The 17,631-nt window shown below is 42.3% G+C and overlaps 1 protein-coding gene across 12 annotated transcripts in view; it reads right to left on the bottom strand.

Annotated features, from left to right (window-relative positions):
* Positions 1-12,707, bottom strand: part of LOC133557175 (calcium/calmodulin-dependent protein kinase type II subunit gamma-like) — a 167,374-nt gene extending 154,667 nt beyond the window's left edge. For 5 of the 12 annotated variants that reach the window (XM_061907429.1, XM_061907434.1, XM_061907428.1 and 2 more), the window contains exons 1-2: positions 12,439-12,707; positions 3,637-3,731 (exon numbers count right to left, since the gene is read on the bottom strand). In XM_061907429.1, coding sequence (XP_061763413.1) covers positions 3,637-3,731; positions 12,439-12,503 — 160 coding nt within the window. In that variant the 5' untranslated portion in view covers positions 12,504-12,707. The remainder of the gene's footprint in view (positions 1-3,636; positions 3,732-12,438) is intronic. The other 7 variants (XM_061907427.1, XM_061907430.1, XM_061907438.1 and 4 more) reach the window with 2 other exon arrangements.
* Between the last annotated feature and the right edge of the window lie 4,924 nt (positions 12,708-17,631).

The raw sequence follows: 17,631 nt of genomic DNA, 5'->3' as shown, positions 1-17,631 counted from the left end.
AAGAACAACCTTTCTCAAAGTGACATTGCAAGAAATTTAGGGATTTCAACATCTACGCTCCATAATATCATCAAAAGGTTCAGAGAATCTGGAGAAATCACTCCACGTAAGCAGCATGGCCGGAAACCAACATTGAATGACCGTGACCTTCCATCCCTCAGACGGCACTGTATCAAAAACCCACATCAATCTCTAAAGGATATCACCACATGGGCTCAGGAACACTTCAGAAAACCACTGTCACTAAATACAGTTTGTCGCTACATCTGTAAGTGCAAGTTAAAGCTCTACTATGCAAAACGAAAGCCATTTATCAACAACATCCAGAAACGCCACCGGCTTCTCTGGGCCCGAGATTATCTAAGATGGACTGATGCAAAGTGGAAAAGTGTTCTGTGGTCTGACGAGTCCACATTTCAAATTGTTTTTGGAAATATTCGACATGGTGTCATCCGGACCAAAGGGGAAGCGAACTATCCAGACTGTTATGGACACAAAGTGTAAAAGCCAGCATGTGTGATGGTATGGGGGTGTATTAGTGCCCAAGGCATGGGTAACTTACACATGTGTGATGGTATGGGGGTGCATTAGTGCCCAAGGCATGGGTAACTTACACATCTGTGAAGGCACCATTAATGCTGAAAGGTACATACAGGTTTTGGAACAACATATGCTGCCATCTAAGCGCTGTCTTTTTCATGTACGCCCCTGCTTATTTCAGCAAGACAATGCCAAGCCACGTGTAAAAACAGCGTGGCTTCGTAGTAAAAGAGTGCGGGTGCTTTCCTGGACTGCCTGCAGTCCAGACCTGTCTCCCATGGCTTTGTGTTATTAGTCAACGTTGCAACTTTTTCTAAATTACATTTAGCCTTTAAGCTTTTTTATTTCACTTTTTTTTATGTTTTTATTTTTTTTAATAGTATTTTTATAATGTGCCGTGGGCCTTTAAAACATTAGCTGTGGGCCGCAAATGGCCTCCGGGGCACACTTTTGACACCCCTGCTATAGATAATAAAAAAAATCTGATAAATCTATGGGTAAAAAGCAGAGCCTGACGACGCATACACGTTCATCATAACTCTCTCGCTCTCTCTGTCTCTGCCCCTCCCTCACGAATGCTGCTGCGTGCACAATTTGTTTTGTTTTCAACCCCTTCTTAACCCTGAACGTACATTGAAAATACACGCAAACCTAACTTAAAATGCCGGACGATTGAGGCATTTAAGAAACTCCACCCGGACAGCCCCGCAAAAGAGGACATATCCGGTGAAAAGAGGAGGTATGGTCAGTCTATCCTAGCCCGGTCGCTGCTAGCATGCCGTGTGTTGTGCCTCGGTGTGCATTGTTTACACAACGTGCGGTACGCTACTTAATATGTCCGTGTGGAAATTTGTTCGGTACACCTCCAAACCGAACCGAAACCCCCGTACCGAAACGGTTCAATACAAATACACGTACCTTTACCTACTCATCAGCCTAATGGTTAGAGTGTCCGCCCTGAGATCCGTAGGTTGCGAGTTCAAACCCCGGCCAAGTCATACCAAAGACTATAAAAATGGGAGCCATTACCTCCCTGCTTGGCACTCAGCATCAAGGCTTGGAATTGGGGGTTAAATCACCAAATAAGATTCCCGGGCGCGGCCACCGCTGCTGCCCACTGCTCCCCTCACCTCCCAGGGGGTGATCAAGGGTGATGGGTCCAATGCAGAGAATAATTTCGCCACACCTTGTGTATGTGTGACAATCATTGGTACTTTAACTTTTACACCCCTAATATCAAGTCTTTTAATGGTTGGAATCTGCATCATAACTATGGTCATCTAATTAGTTACCATGGTCACCATGAGGTCTCTCAGATTGTAGGTGGGTTTCTTTTCACTATGTTTGTTAAATTTTGGTTGCGTTTCGGTTGATTGTAAAATATGTTGTCAATATTCAGTGTTTTATCATCCACAGTGAATATTGTAAATCTCACATTCTTCAGTTTCTTGTACATTCTGGGTGTCTCATTCAGTAAAAAAAAAAGTCTAATTCCATTCCGTTTTTTAAGGCGGTCTGTCATAACGTTTTAGCTTCTAATCATTATTGTGAGGTTTTGTATTAGTATTAGGGGAGTAACGGTATGTGTATTTGTATTGAACCGTTTCGGTTTGGTACGGGGGTGTACCGAACGAGTTTCTAAGCTAAAGTCTTAACAAGCTGCTTTGCTAACCATCTGATTGGTTACATATATAGCGGTAACAGCCAATCAGCAGTACGTATTCAGAGCACATGTAGTAAATGCTTCAGCGTCGAGCAGATCGGTGTTTGGCAGGTGAGCATAAGGCAGCGCACTCTCCCCAAATGATAACAAACACCTCCCAGTCAACTACTACTAACATCACTATGAGCCCGTTGACCTTTGGGAAACTAACTGCAGCTCAGCTCACTCGCAGTTCTGGCTTGAGGTGAAGGCTAATTAGCTTTTAGCGTAACGTTAGCTCATTTTGCGGTGTGTGTGTTTTACGGCCAGAAAAGCTTTGAATGGCAGGGTCCCTGCTATCACATGTTGATAAAAATATAACATTTACATAAGAAAAATCAAGTGCAGGCTTCCCAAATGCTGTAATAAATTAAGCATGATGAGTTGACTTGAAGGCTTCACGGTGGCAGAGGGATTAGTGCGTCTGCCTCACAATACCAAGGTCCTGCAGTCCTGGGTTCAATTCCAGGCTGAGGATCTTTCTGTGTGGAGTTTGCATGTTCTCCCCGTGAATGCGTGGGTTCCCTCCGGGTACTCCGGCTTCCTCCCACCTCCAAAGACATGCACCTGGGGATAGGCCCCTCCCACCTCCAAAGACATGCACCTGGGGATAGGTTGATTGGCAACACTAAATGGTCCCTAGTGTGTGAATGTTGTCTGTCTATCTGTGTTGGCCCTGCAATGAGGTGGCGACTTGTCCAGGGTGTACCCCGCCTTCCACCCGATTGTAGCTGAGATAGGCGCCAGCGCCCCCGCGACCCCAAAAGGGAATAAGCGGTAGGAAATGGATGGCTGGAGTTGACTTGAAACTGTTTAATGTTGCACTTTTTATATGTAGAAGAAAGGTTTTGTCACTTTATTCAATCTGAGCAACAAGTTGAGACAGTTTAATGTGGATTAACGTGGGCAGAATTATTATAGTGTTCCAATGTTAAAAGGATAAAGCCTTTGTTAACAAATTTGGTAAATAACCAAAAAATGTATATTTTGTTGTTTTCTTACTGTACCGAAAATGAACCGAACCGTGACCTCTAAACCGAGGTACGTACCGAACCGAAATGTTTGTGTACCGTTACACCCCCAATTAATATTCCTATAAATAGATATACTGGCCCCCAGACACACTTTTTTTTTAATCTAAATCTGGCCCCTGGAGTAAAATAATTGCCCAGGCCTGCTCTAACCACGAGGCCACTGAGTAATATTAATCAAATATCATCCCGGGGGCCGTAGATCATTAATTGGCGGGCCTTGCCTCTGACGCTACTGCAATAGGGGCCTCAATGCGGCGTTGCCTTAAATAAAACATCTTCTCAAGGCTTTGTATTGCGTTTGGAGTGGACGCGCCCACCTGGAGGGCGACGAAACAAATACAAAAACGCATGTCGGCGTACCTCGTGCAGACAACTTCTTGGTGTTGATGATCTTTGCGGCGTATTCCTGTCCCGACGACTTCTTGACACATCTGCGCACCACTGAAAAAGCTCCCCTGAGAAGAAGAGAAGAGGAGGGTTAAATCACTTCTAGGTTACGTGCCTTCTCTGTACAAGACGCATGCGTTTCCGTAGCAACCGCTTTTTTGGCACCCGTCTGCTGACACACCGACACAGAGGACGGGTACTTAAGTGGGCTGAGAACCGCATATCAATCCTGTGTCTTATCTCAGTGTTTTTGCAACCTTTTTTGAGCAGAGGCACATTTTTTTTCATTGAAAAACTCCAAAAGGCACCAGCAGAAATCGTTAAAAAATGTAAACTCGATATGGACAGTAAAAAGCCGTCGTTGCATTTGTTGAACATGAATTTAAAGTATAACCAAACATGCATCAATGTAGCTCTTGTCTCAAATTAGGTGTACTGCAGGGGTGTCCAAAGTGCGGCCCGGGGGTCATTTTTTAACAACCCCACGGCACATTGTAAAAATACTATTAAAAAAAACAAAACATGAAAAGCGTTATAAAAGAGTCAACAGGTGAAAGGTAACAATGTTGACTCTAATAACACAAAGCTGCCATGCAGGCTGTTTCTTTAAAAAAGAATAATGAATCAAAATCAATGACTTTATGAATTATTGACCTATTCAAGGCTCCAATATTGTCACATTAAATATTCCACTTTGAGATATTCTTTGGGGAAAATGTTGCATATTTTGTGTTTGCTATGTAAAAAAGTAAGCTGTTTTTGTTTTTTAAAAAGGGCCTAGAATACACAACAAAAAACAAACAATAAAAGTTGATCTGAAGGTTATTGTGTTACAATTAAACAGTTAATAAAATGTATAATTTATTTTTTAACACTTTAATGAGTAGGACCCTTTTGGATCCCCAATAATTGTGTAATTTGTTTTTAAGTGTCATTGCTAAAAAAAAATAATACAAATAAATTAAAATCAATGTTGTAATGAATTATTGACCTTTTTAAGGCTCCAATTATTATATAATCTCAAATACTCCACTTAAAAATCTTATTGGGTAAAAATATTACATATTTTGTGTTTTTCCATAAAAAAACTGGGGTGTCTTTGACAAAAATAGCATACAACTCAAATCTTTAATAACGTTATATTGACAGATGGACCTAATGTTGATCAAGAGATTTAAACCTTGAATAATAATAAAGATAATAATACTGAAATAATGACATTTTTTATATTTTTGGACCAAAACCCTTTAGGGTCCCCGGGATCAAGCCTGAGTGGAGGCCCAAATGTATATGTTTTGTACATATATTGTATTGCTTTTTAACATAAAAAATATCAAAATTGCCCCCGCTTGCTTTGATTTTTCAGTGTGGGGCCCTCAGTGGAAAAAGTTTGGACACCCCTGGTGTACGGTCTCATCATGCCCAGACTTATTTGGAGTTTTTTGGTGTCTCCGTGTGTGTAGTGTTTTACTTCTTGCCTTACGCTCCTATTTTGGTGGCTTTTCCTGTTTTTTAGTATTTTCCTGTAGCAGTTTCATGTCGTCCTTGACCACTATTCCCCGCACCTGCTTTGTTTTAGCAATCAAGGCTATTTAAGTTGTCGTTATCCTTTGTGGGGACATTGCTGATTGTCATGTCATGTTCAGATGTACTTTGTGGACGCCGTCTGCTCCCCACAGTAAGTCTTTGCTGTCGTCCAGCATTTCATGTCGTCCTTGACCACTATTCCCCGCACCTGCTTTGTTTTAGCAATCAAGGCTATTTAAGTTGACGCTATCCTTTGCGGGGACATTGCTGATTGTCATGTCATGTTCAGATGTACTTTGTGGACGCCGTCTGCTCCACACACAGTAAGTCTTTGCTGTCGTCCAGCATTCTGTTTTTGTTAACTTTGCAACCAATTCAGTTTTAGTTTCATTTTGCATAGCCTTTCCTAAGCTTCAATTCCTTTTCTTAGCGGAATTTGCCTTTTGTTTGTTTTAAGCCTTAGCTACTTGTTGACCTACACGCTGCCGTCTGCATATTGTGATCAGACAAACCACGTTCCCGACATCTATAAAGCAATTAGCTACTTGCTGCCACCTACTGATATGGAAGAGTATTACACTGACACATTTGCAGATTATTATTACTGGCTTGCAAAAAATATTCTTAACCCAAATAGGTAAAATTACATATCCTCCCACGTCACACCAGACTCCAGCCTGTGGCACACTAAAAACACTGTCTTATCCTAGCACTGCATGGTTTGGACTGGACCGGAATGGTAAACCCCGATGTGTAGGATTTGGATAGCGCTTGTGTGAAATTGTGAGGCGACAATAACACAACACAGGCGGACATCTTTCTTTTTGCCATGGCTGTTATAACTGTCCGCTTGGGATGGTTTCCTGCTGGCTCCGCTGTGAACGGGACTCTCGCTGCTGTGTTGGATCCGCTTTGGACTGGACTCTCGCGACTGTGTTGGATCCATTGTAGATTGAACTTTCACAGTATCATGTTAGACCCGCTCGACATCCATTGCTTTCCTCCTCTCCAATGTTCTCATAGTCATTATTGTCACCGATGTCCCACTGGGTGTGAGTTTTCCTTGCCCTTATGTGGGCCTACCGAGGATGTCGTGGTGGTTTGTGCAGCCCTTTGAGACACTAGTGATTTAGGGCTATATAAGTAAACATTGATTGATTGATTGATAACTGAGGCACTAAAATCCTTACACATTTACAGTGCATGTGTGGTTCGCGCTACGGTTAATCAAACTGGTTAAAATAAAGCTTCTATTTATATTTTGTGGCTTCTAATAATTTACAAAAATGTATCTAATCCGGACGGCGAGAACTTCAAAAAGGTGGACATACAAACAGGTGAGAGTGGCGGTGTGAACAGAAAGATGCCAAAAAGTGGTAGAGATTAGGGCTGGGTGATATATCGATATACTCGATATATCGCGAGTTTGTGTCTGTGCGATATAGAAAATGACTATATGGTAATATTGGAGTATACGTTCTCACACAGTTGCTTTTAGCTGCGGGCAATACACTACATGCTCTTCCCACTCTCTTGTCTCTCCTTCTCAGAGACGTAAAACAAGCGCACCTTCTTACATACATAACGTAGCGACATGGTAACGTTAGCTGTGATGCTAACGGTGCGTTGCGAGTGGTAATACGAGAGAGAGAAGGCGCGAATCTGGTAAGAAATGGAGGAAGAATTAATTCCCAAGAAAAACAGCACAGGGTCCATCATTTGGCTTCAAGCGGGAAGACGCCGAACAATTATGCGGCAAAAGCGTTGCTACAAAAAGTAGCACCTACTGCTAACGTGTAGCATCATTTGAAAAGTCACCCGCTAGAGAATGAAGAGTGCTTGAAACTCTGCATGTCAATATCTCTGTTTGGTGCAAACACACCACAAAATGCCGAAGTAATTTCCAGATGAAAAAAAAAAATCAACAGGAGATAACGTCCGCAGGAAGCTACCACATAGCAAAGGACATACACTATTAGATTTCCTATTATGCAGCTCATTTCTATGTGACAGTTACTGAAATATCTTGTGTGACATCATGCACAAAAGTGCACTTGATATGTTTTAAACTATTGTAGTGGCGTTCTGTACAAAAAGTGCACTTTAATTGAGTGTTGTTTTGATATGTCATCTTAGTGACATCATGCACAAAAGTGCACTCATAGCTTGTTTGAAAATGTCTCTGACAATCTTGCACTTTCTGTTTTGGAAATGACATGAATGTTTGTGCCACTGCTTAATAACTGTTTCATAAATACACTTTTAGTTGTAATTTCCCTCTCTGCATGAAAGTTTAAAAGTAGCATATATGAATGCAGTATGAAGAAGAATGTTTGAATGTAGACACATAGAATCATCAGACTGCTGTCATTATATGTATCAAGTGTTCATTCAAGGCTAAGGATAAATATGGAGATATATATGGTGTATCGTGATATGGCCTAAAGATATCAAGATATTAAAAAAAGGCCATATCGCCCAGCCCTACCGATGAATTGGCTGCACCGTGTTTAGGGAAGAGTAACCAATTTTAACCAAGTCAGAACCGGAATAGATACCGGTAGTCAACCAATTTTTGGTACTTTTGAGTGTTAATAAATATTTATGGTTTAAGAATATATACATTTTTAATTTCGATCCATGCATCCATTCGTCCATCCATTTGTTACCGCTTGTCCCTTTCGGAGTCGCTGGAGCCTATCTCAGCTGCATTCGGGCGGTAGGCGGGGTACACCCTGGACAAGTCGCCACCTCATCGCAGGGCCAACACAGATAGCTGTGCTGTCTAGTAGTTACACTTTGTGTTCTCATTACATTTCTGAGGCTCATTTGCAAGAATTATGAAGCAGACTTTGCATGCAGTTGCTATTTCACGGTCTATTGCCGAGCTGGAAAGCAGTCTTTGCCATGAGTGTAATGTTGCACCCTGTAAAAAAGTGTTTATACTGCAAGTAATGTCCTTTCTACACACTTTATTTTTGATTGTAATCTCAGTTGTAGTTTTCATTACTAAATTCAGAGATGTTGAAATCGCCATGTAAAACCGCTAATGCTAAATCAGTAGAATGTCTATGATAAAGTCCATTTAAATGGGCGCATTTTAGGAAAAGTGGATCCTTACTATATGTTTGAGCATTTACTTTCAGGTAGAGGAATCCAATAACATCGGACTGACGATATCGGCCGATAAATGCTTTAAAATGTAATATCGTAAATTATCGGTACCTGTTTCAAACAGTAACATTTATGACTTTCTAAATCGCCGCTGTACGGAGTGGTACACGGACGTAGGGAGAAGTACAGAGCGCCAATAAACCTTAAAGGCACTGCCTTTGCGTGCCGGCCCAGTCACGTATCTACGGCTTTTCTCACACACACACAAGTGAATGCAAGCATACTTGGTCAACAGCCATACAGGTCACACTGAGGGTGGCCGTATAAACAACTTGAACCCTGTTACAAATACGTGCCACACTGTGAACCCACACCAAACAAGAACGACAAACACATTTCGGGAGAACATCCACACCGTAACACAACATTAACACAATAGAACAAATACCCAGAACCCCTTGCAGCACTATCTCTTCCGAGTTGCTACAATATAAACCCCCCCCCTTCTCCCTACCCCGCCCACCTCAACCTCCTCATGCTCTCTCAGGGAGAGCATGTCCCACATTCAAAGCTGCTGTTTTGAGGCATGTTAAAAAATAATGCACTTTGTGACTTCAATAATAAATATGGCGGTGCCATGTTGGCACTTTTTTCCAGAACTTGAGTTGATTTACTTGGGAAAACCTTGTGACATTGTTTAATGCACAACAAAATTAGGCATAATAATGTGTTAATTCCACGACTGTATATATCAGTATCGGTTGATATCGGAATCGATAATTAAGAGTTGGACAATATCGGATAACGGCAAAAGAGCCATTATTGGACATCTCTACTGTCAGGCATTTTAGCTTTATTCGAAAATGACCTCGAGTAGTGGTTCACAATTATTTTCTGTCACGCCCCCCAACCCTGGGGACAACATTTTTTCCACGCACCCCTGAAGTTAGTTTCATTTTTTTATTTGTATGTGTCAAGGTAGTTATTTTCTTAACACATTATTATTACTACGATTTGAGAATCAAACCAGTGGCAGAAAATGGATGGATGCATTAAGTGGGCTCTCAAAATTAACAAAATATTGGGCAGGCATATCCCGGGGCAGCTATATGGGGATATAAAATAAGCCGATACGGATGGCGGGAAAGAAGGTGAGTGGCTGGCTGGTGTGTAAGTCAGCGCTATTTCGCTGCAAGACGGGGCGGGGCGTCAACAGGGCTGGGGATGGCAGCGCCGTGCCGTGGCGGTGCCATTCCGCGTCCGGTGGAAATCCGGGGTGAATATGAATGGAAAAGTCCACCTTACTCCTCACCGATGTGGAAACGTGGCCCCCTAAATACCAAAACAAGTGAGTGGAATATCCCCCGCCTTAGTGCAACAGTGTCGCTGCCGCCCCTCCCCGACTCCGAGACAGGAGCACGTCATGTACACGAGGCCGGCGGCCCGTCGCCGCACTCAGCTTCCCACCAGCAGCACTCTACTATCGCTTTCAATTATTCAGCGGCAAAGGAGAGGCGACGGGTGACAGAGGCCCACCTTGAGATGACTTGACTTTAAGGACCATTGGCTGGAAAGACGCACCCATTTTCTACCGCTTGTCCCTTTACGCTTCACGGGGGGGTGCTGGAGCCTATCTCAGCTGCATTGGGGCGGGAGGCGGGGTGCACCCTGGACAAGTCGCCACATATGCGGTCCTCTCCAAGGTTTCTCATAGTCATCATTGTCACTGTCACCGACGTCCCACTGGAGTGAGTTTTCTTTTCCCTTATGTGGGCCTACCGAGGATGCCGTTGTGGTTTTTTGTTGTGGTTTGTGCAGCCCTTTGAGACACTGGTGATCTAGGGCTATATAAATAAACATTGATTGATTGATTGATTGTTGATGTTTGTGCAGCCCTTTGAGACACTGTTGATTTAGGGCAATTAAAATAAACATTGATTGGTTGATTGATTGATTGATTGATGTTTGTGCAGCCCTTTGAGACACTGTTGATTTAGGGCTATTAAAATAAACATTGATTGGTTGATTGATTGATATTTGTGCAGCCCTTTGAGACACTGGTGATTTAGGGCTATATAAATAAACATTGATTGATTGATTGATTGATTGATGTTTGTGCAGCCCTTTGAGACACTGTTGATTTAGGGCTATTAAAATAAACATTGATTGGTTGATTGATTGATGTTTGTGCAGCCCTTTGAGACACTTGTGATTTAGGGCTATATAAATAAACATTGATTGATTGATTGATTGATTGATTGATGTTTGTGCAGCCCTTTGAGACACTGTTGATTTAGGGCTATTAAAATAAACATTGATTGGTTGATTGATTGATTGATGTTTGTGCAGCCCTTTGAGACACTGTTGATTTAGGGCTATTAAAATAAACATTGATTGGTTGATTGATTGATTGATGTTTGTGCAGCCCTTTGAGACACTGTTGATTTAGGGCTATTAAAATAAACATTGATTGGTTGATTGATTGATTGATGTTTGTGCAGCCCTTTGAGACACTGTTGATTTAGGGCTATTAAAATAAACATTGATTGGTTGATTGATTGATGTTTGTGCAGCCCTTTGAGACACCTGTGATTTAGGGCTATATAAACAAACTGATTGATTGATTGATTGATTGATTGATTGATGTTTGTGCAGCCCTTTGAGATACTGTTGATTTAGGGCTATTAAAATAAACATTGATTGATGTTTGTGCAGCCCTTTGAGACACTGGGGATTTAGGGCAATATAAATAAACTGATTGATTGATTGATTGATTGATGTTTGTGCAGCCCTTTGAGATACTGGTGATTTAGGGCTATATAAATAAACATTGTTTGATTTTTTGATGTTTGTGCAGCCCTTTGAGATACTGGTGATTTAGGGCTATATAAATAAACATTTAATGATTGATTGATGTTTGTGCAGCCCTTTGAGACACTGGTGATTTAGGGCTATATAAACAAACTTTGATTGATTGATGTTTGTGCAGCCCTTTGAGATACTGGCGATTTAGGGCTATATAAATAAACATTGATTGGTTGATTGATCTGGTAATGAGGTGGCGACTTATCATGGGTGTACACCGCCTTCTGCCCGATTGTAGCTGAGATAGGCACTAGCGCCCCCGTGACCCCAAAAAAAGGAATAGGCGGTAGAAAAATGGATGGATGGTTGATTGATTGGTTTGTGCAGCCCTTTGAGACACTGGTGATTTAGGGATATATAAATAAACATTGATTGATTGATTAATGTTTGTGCAGCCCTTTGAGACACTGGTGATTTAGGGCTATATAAAAAACGATTGATTGATGTTTGTGCAGCCCTTTGAGACACTAGTGATTTAGGGCTGTATAAATAAACATTGATTGATTGATTGATTGATTGAGTGATGCTTGCATGGCTGATGCTGCATTATGAGCTAAAACTGGTCACATGATGGTTCTGATGTCGTCATCAAAATACCGAGAAAACACGTCATCGCCTCTTAGGTTCGGCTAAAATGTTGGATTACGAGGGGAAAAAAAAAAAAAAAAAAAAAAGCACCACAATGCGGGTGGCAGAGGGGCGGACGGCGGCAGCTGGCGTGCGGCGCAAACGTGCATAAAAGCCGCCCCGGACTGCATGGCTTCCTCATTAGGTGATCCAGGGCTATGTAACGTTACTTAACACGGGAGCACAAATCATCTGCAGCTGCTCGAAAGGAGGAGGAGGAGGGAGTAGGAGGAGGAGGAGGAGGCGGAAAAAAAAGGCAGCAGGTCGGCCTTAGGACGGAGGAGCCAGTGCGGAGCTGTCACTGAGGCGAGGGCCGGGGAAATGTCACCAGGTCTCCGGAGGGCCCGGCTGGCGGGCTCCGCTAGGGCGCTCACGGATGTTGACGCCCACGTGTACCACCGTGACACCATTCGGGGTTTTTTTGTGTGTGTTTTTTTTTAAATTGGCTAACTGGGCTACAAAGAGCGGCGTAGCTCGGTGCCGAGTGGCCGAGCGAGAGCGCTCCTTACCCCGCTAGCCGTTAGCTGCCAGTAGCGCTATCTGACACATTAGCGGCGGGAGCTACCTCCGCTTAGCATTCGCCCACTAGCCGGCCAGTGAGGAGACAAACACGGTGTTAATGCGTGTGTGTGTGCCGCTTACTTCCCGAGCTCCTCGTACAGCTGGTACTCGTCGGTGAACCGGGTGGACGTAGCGGTGGTCGCCATGGTTAGGACGACGACGACGACGGTGGTGGTGCTGGAAGTGGTGGTGCTGGAGGTGGTGGTGGTGGTGGTGGTGGTGGCCGCAGCGCCTGGCTCTCGTTCCGGGGGTCCGAGAGAAGGGAAGCCGAGCCTCCGACACAGCAAGCAGCGAAGTGACAGGCAGCCAAGTCTGAAGGAGAGGAGAGCCGCGCGCACGGAGAGGGAGGGGCCGGCCGGAGGAGGAGGAGGGGGAGGAGGGAGAGTGACGACGCTGATGGTGGCGGACGCGTGTGAGTGTAGTAAAAGGGGGAGGAGTTATCGCGAGACTTGGCTGGAAGTTGACGCCAAGTCACGGACACCAGCACCGCTTTTTTGCGTAATGGCTGCGCATTAGAGATGGGAGTCATGGCTCTTTGGAGCTTTTCTTTTAAAAAAAGACTGTTTTTTAATTTAAAGTTGTTGTTTATTTTGCCGTTATACAGTCGTGGTCAGACGTACGGCCCGCCAACAGGCTTCATCCGGCCCGCGGGATGAGTTTGGCAAGTATAAAAAACTTAACCTGAAATTTTTTTATGAAAGAAACTGCTGTTTTACATGTGTCCACTAGATGTCGCAATAGCAATTATTTTTTATATTTGTAGACTATGCTACATATATACGTTTGTTTTCTTTTCCACTATGGACTGGATTCTCACTATTATGTTAGATCCACTATGGACTGGACTCTCACTATTATGTTAGATGCACTAGGAACTGGACTCTCACTATTATGTTAGATGCACTAGGAACTGGACTCTCACTATTATGTTAGATGCACTAGGAACTGGACTCTCACTATTATGTTAGATCCACTATGGACGGGACTCTCACTATTATGTTAGATGCACTAGGAACTGGACTCTCACTATTATGTTAGATCCACAATGGACTGGACTCTCACACTATTATGTTAGATCCACAATGGACTGGACTCTCACACTATTATGTTAGATCCACAATGGACTGGACTCTCACACTATTATGTTAGATCCACTATAAACTGGACTCTCACTATTATGTTAGATCCACTATGGACTGGACTCTCACTATTATGTAAGATCCACTAAGGACTGGACTCTCACACTATTATGTTGGATCCACTATGGACTGGACTCTCACTATTATGTTAGATCCACTATGGACTGGACTCTCACACTATTATGTTAGATCCACTATGGACTGGACTCTCACTATTATGTTAGATCCACTATGGACTGGACTGTCACTATTATGCTAGATCCACTATGGACTGGACTCTCACACTATTATGCTAGATCCACTATGGACTGGACTCTCACTATTATGTAAGGTCCACTATGGACTGGACTCTCACACTATTATGTTAGATCCACTATGGACTGGACTCTCACTATTATGTTAGGTCCACTATGGACTGGACTCTCACTATTATGTTAGATTCACTAGGGACTGGACTCTCACACTATTATGTTAGATCCACTATGGACTGGACTTTCACAATATTATGCTAGATCCACTATGGACTGGACTCTCACTATTATGTTAGATCCACTATGGACTGGACTCTCACTATTATGTTAGATCCACTATGGACTGGACTCTCACTATTATGTTAGATGCACTAGGAACTGGACTCACACTATTATGTTAGATCCACTATGGACTGGACTCTCACTATTATGTTAGATCCACTATGGACTGGACTCTCACTATTATGTTGGATCCACTATGGACTGGACTCTCACACTATTATGTTAGATCCACTATGGACTGGACTCTCACTATTATGTTAGATCCACTATGGACTGGACTCTCACTATTATGTTAGATTCACTATGGACTGGACTCTCACACTATTATGTTAGATCCACTATGGACTGGATTCTCACTATTATGTTAGATCCACTATGGACTGGATTCTCACTATTATGTTAGATCCACTATGGACTGGACTCACACTATTATGTTAGATCCACTATGGACTGGACTCTCACTATTATGTTAGATCCACTATGGACTGGATTCTCACTATTATGTTAGATCCACTATGGACTGGACTCACACTATTATGTTAGATCCACTATGGACTGGACTCTCACTATTATGTTAGATCCACTATGGACTGGACTCTCACTATTATGTTAGATCCACTATGGACTGGACTCTCACTATTATGTTGGATCCACTATGGACTGGACTCACACTATTATGTTAGATCCACTATGGACTGGACTCACACTATTATGTTGGATCCACTATGGACTTGACTCTCACACTATTATGTTAGATCCACTATGGCCTGGACTCTCACTATTATGTTAGATCCACTATGGACTGGACTCTCACTATTATGTTAGATCCACTATGGACTGGACTCTCACACTATTATGTTAGATCCACTATGGACTGGACTCTCACTATTATGTTAGATCCACTATGGACTGGACTCTCACTATTATGTTAGATCCACTATGGACTGGACTCTCACACTATTATGTTAGATCCACTATGGACTGGACTCTCACTATTATGTTAGATCCACTATGGACTGGACTCTCACTATTATGTTAGATCCACAATGGACTGGATTCTCACTATTATGTTAGATCCACTACGGACTGGACTCTCACTATTATGTTAGATCCACTATGGACTGGACTCTCACTATTATGTTAGATCCACAATGGACTGGATTCTCACTATTATGCTAGATCCACTATGGACTGGACTCTCACACTATTATGTTAGATCCACTATGGACTGGACTCACACTATTATGTTAGATCCACTATGGACTGGACTCACACTATTATGTTAGATCCACTATGGACTGGACTCACACTATTATGTTAGATCCACTATGGACTGGACTCTCACTATTATGTTAGATCCACTATGGACTGGACTCTCACACTATTATGTTAGATCCACTATGGACTGGACTCTCACTATTATGTTTGATCCACTATGGACTGGACTCTCACTATTATGTTAGATCCACTATGGACTGGACTCTCACTATTATGTTAGATCCACTATGAACTGGACTCTCACACTATTATGTTAGATCCACTATGGACTGGACTCTCACTATTATGTTAGATCCACTATGGACTGGACTCTCACTATTATGTTAGATCCACAATGGACTGGATTCTCACTATTATGTTAGATCCACTACGGACTGGACTCTCACTATTATGTTAGACCCACTATGGACTGGACTCTCACTATTATGTTAGATCCACAATGGACTGGATTCTCACTATTATGCTAGATCCACTATGGACTGGACTCTCACACTATTATGTTAGATCCACTATGGACTGGACTCACACTATTATGTTAGATCCACTATGGACTGGACTCACACTATTATGTTAGATCCACTATGGACTGGACTCTCACTATTATGTTAGATCCACTATGGACTGGACTCTCACACTATTATGTTAGATCCACTATGGACTGGACTATCACACTATTATGCTAGATCCACTATGGACTGGACTCTCACACTATTATGTTTGATCCACTATGGACTGGACTCTCACACTATTATGCTAGATCCACTATGGACTGGACTCTCACACTATTATGTTAGATCCACTATGGACTGGACTCTCACACTATTATGTTAGATCCACTATGGACTGGACTATCACACTATTATGCTAGATCCACTATGGACTGGACTCTCACACTATTATGTTTGATCCACTATGGACTGGACTCTCACAATATCATGTATTTGGGGCATTCTACCAATATGAAGGAAACATGAATTTCCTGGAAATTTGGGAATTTTGGGAAAACCCGGGAAGTTTTGAAAATATTGTCCTTAATGTTTTGAATGAGTTGGTGTTAGAATATTTGGAATCGGTTGAACAATGTTGACGTAGTAACCGTTTGAATTGAGGACGGGTATTTCGAAATTCCCAGAATTTTGGGAATACCAGGAATTTGTACGGGAAAAAAAAGGAAGATTTGTTGTCTCAACTAAGAGGAATGTTTTGAAGGTGGGATGGTAAAAAACGGTTGTAAAATGTAGAGTTCCCGGGAAGAGGTCAAACTAGGGCTTTGGAAAACTGGTAAATCTGGGAATTCCTGGAATAATTTTTTTGAACTTGGAGAATAGTTGTGTGGGTAAAGTGGAGTGTGGATGCTTTAAATGCTTGAGAAATGTGGAATATGCAGTCCATCGTATATTTTCCCATTCATTGTCAACGGGGAAAAAACTCCGGGATATTACGGTAAAACTGAGAATTTGGGCTCTGGGAAAAGATGTCCAGTGTTGGATGTATCAGAAGAGCAGTGTGGGTGGAAGGTTGGTGCGGCGCAAATTCTTTTTTTTAATGTATTTATTTTTTAATTTGTATTTATTTTTTGTCATGAAAAAGGGAGGGTTTTTGGGTTGGTGCACTAATTGTAAGTATCTTGTGTTTTTTATGTTGATTTAGTAAAAAAAAGAAAAAGAAAAAATGTAATAAAAAATTATTCTGCACCCCGGTACCAATCGAGCCGCTGCCCGGTGGTTGAGGACCCCTGATTTACAGTACATTAACACATTTGCACACACACATAGGTCCCTTTGGTGGCCTCACAAGTGACCATAAATCCCCTAAATCCTTAACTTTAACAACCATATTGCTTCAATAATAAACATTTTAAAAAGTCCGAAGACATGCACCTGGGGATAAGTTGATTGGTGGATTGACTAACTGGTCCCTAGTTTGTGAATGTGAGTGTGAATGTTGTCTATCTGTGTTGGCCCTGCGACTTGTCCAGGGTGTATCCCGCCTTCCGCCCATGTGCAGCTGAGATAGGCTCCAGCAACCCCCGCGACCCCGGAACAAGCGGTAGGAAATGGATGGATGGATGGAAGAAGGCTAAAGTAATCCTGACGTGTTTAGCCCACCTGAATTCAACTTACTAAATGTGTCGTCGTATGATTATTTTACACTGAAGTATAACACAAACACATTCATTAAAATAAAAATAAACTAAATAAAACATACTTATTTTGAAAAATAATATTTTAAAATAACCTGGACCCACAATGATGTCAACGCCATGCGGATGACCGCTCACAGCCACTAGGGGGCATATAGGTGACTGCTATGATATGCTGTGA

Source organism: Nerophis ophidion, linkage group LG08 (assembly GCF_033978795.1).
Source record: "Nerophis ophidion isolate RoL-2023_Sa linkage group LG08, RoL_Noph_v1.0, whole genome shotgun sequence".
In the NCBI taxonomy this organism is placed as follows: Eukaryota; Metazoa; Chordata; class Actinopteri; order Syngnathiformes; family Syngnathidae; genus Nerophis; species Nerophis ophidion.
The sequence above is the reverse complement of the archived record's forward strand: the minus strand, read 5'-3'. Positions and strand labels throughout refer to the sequence as shown.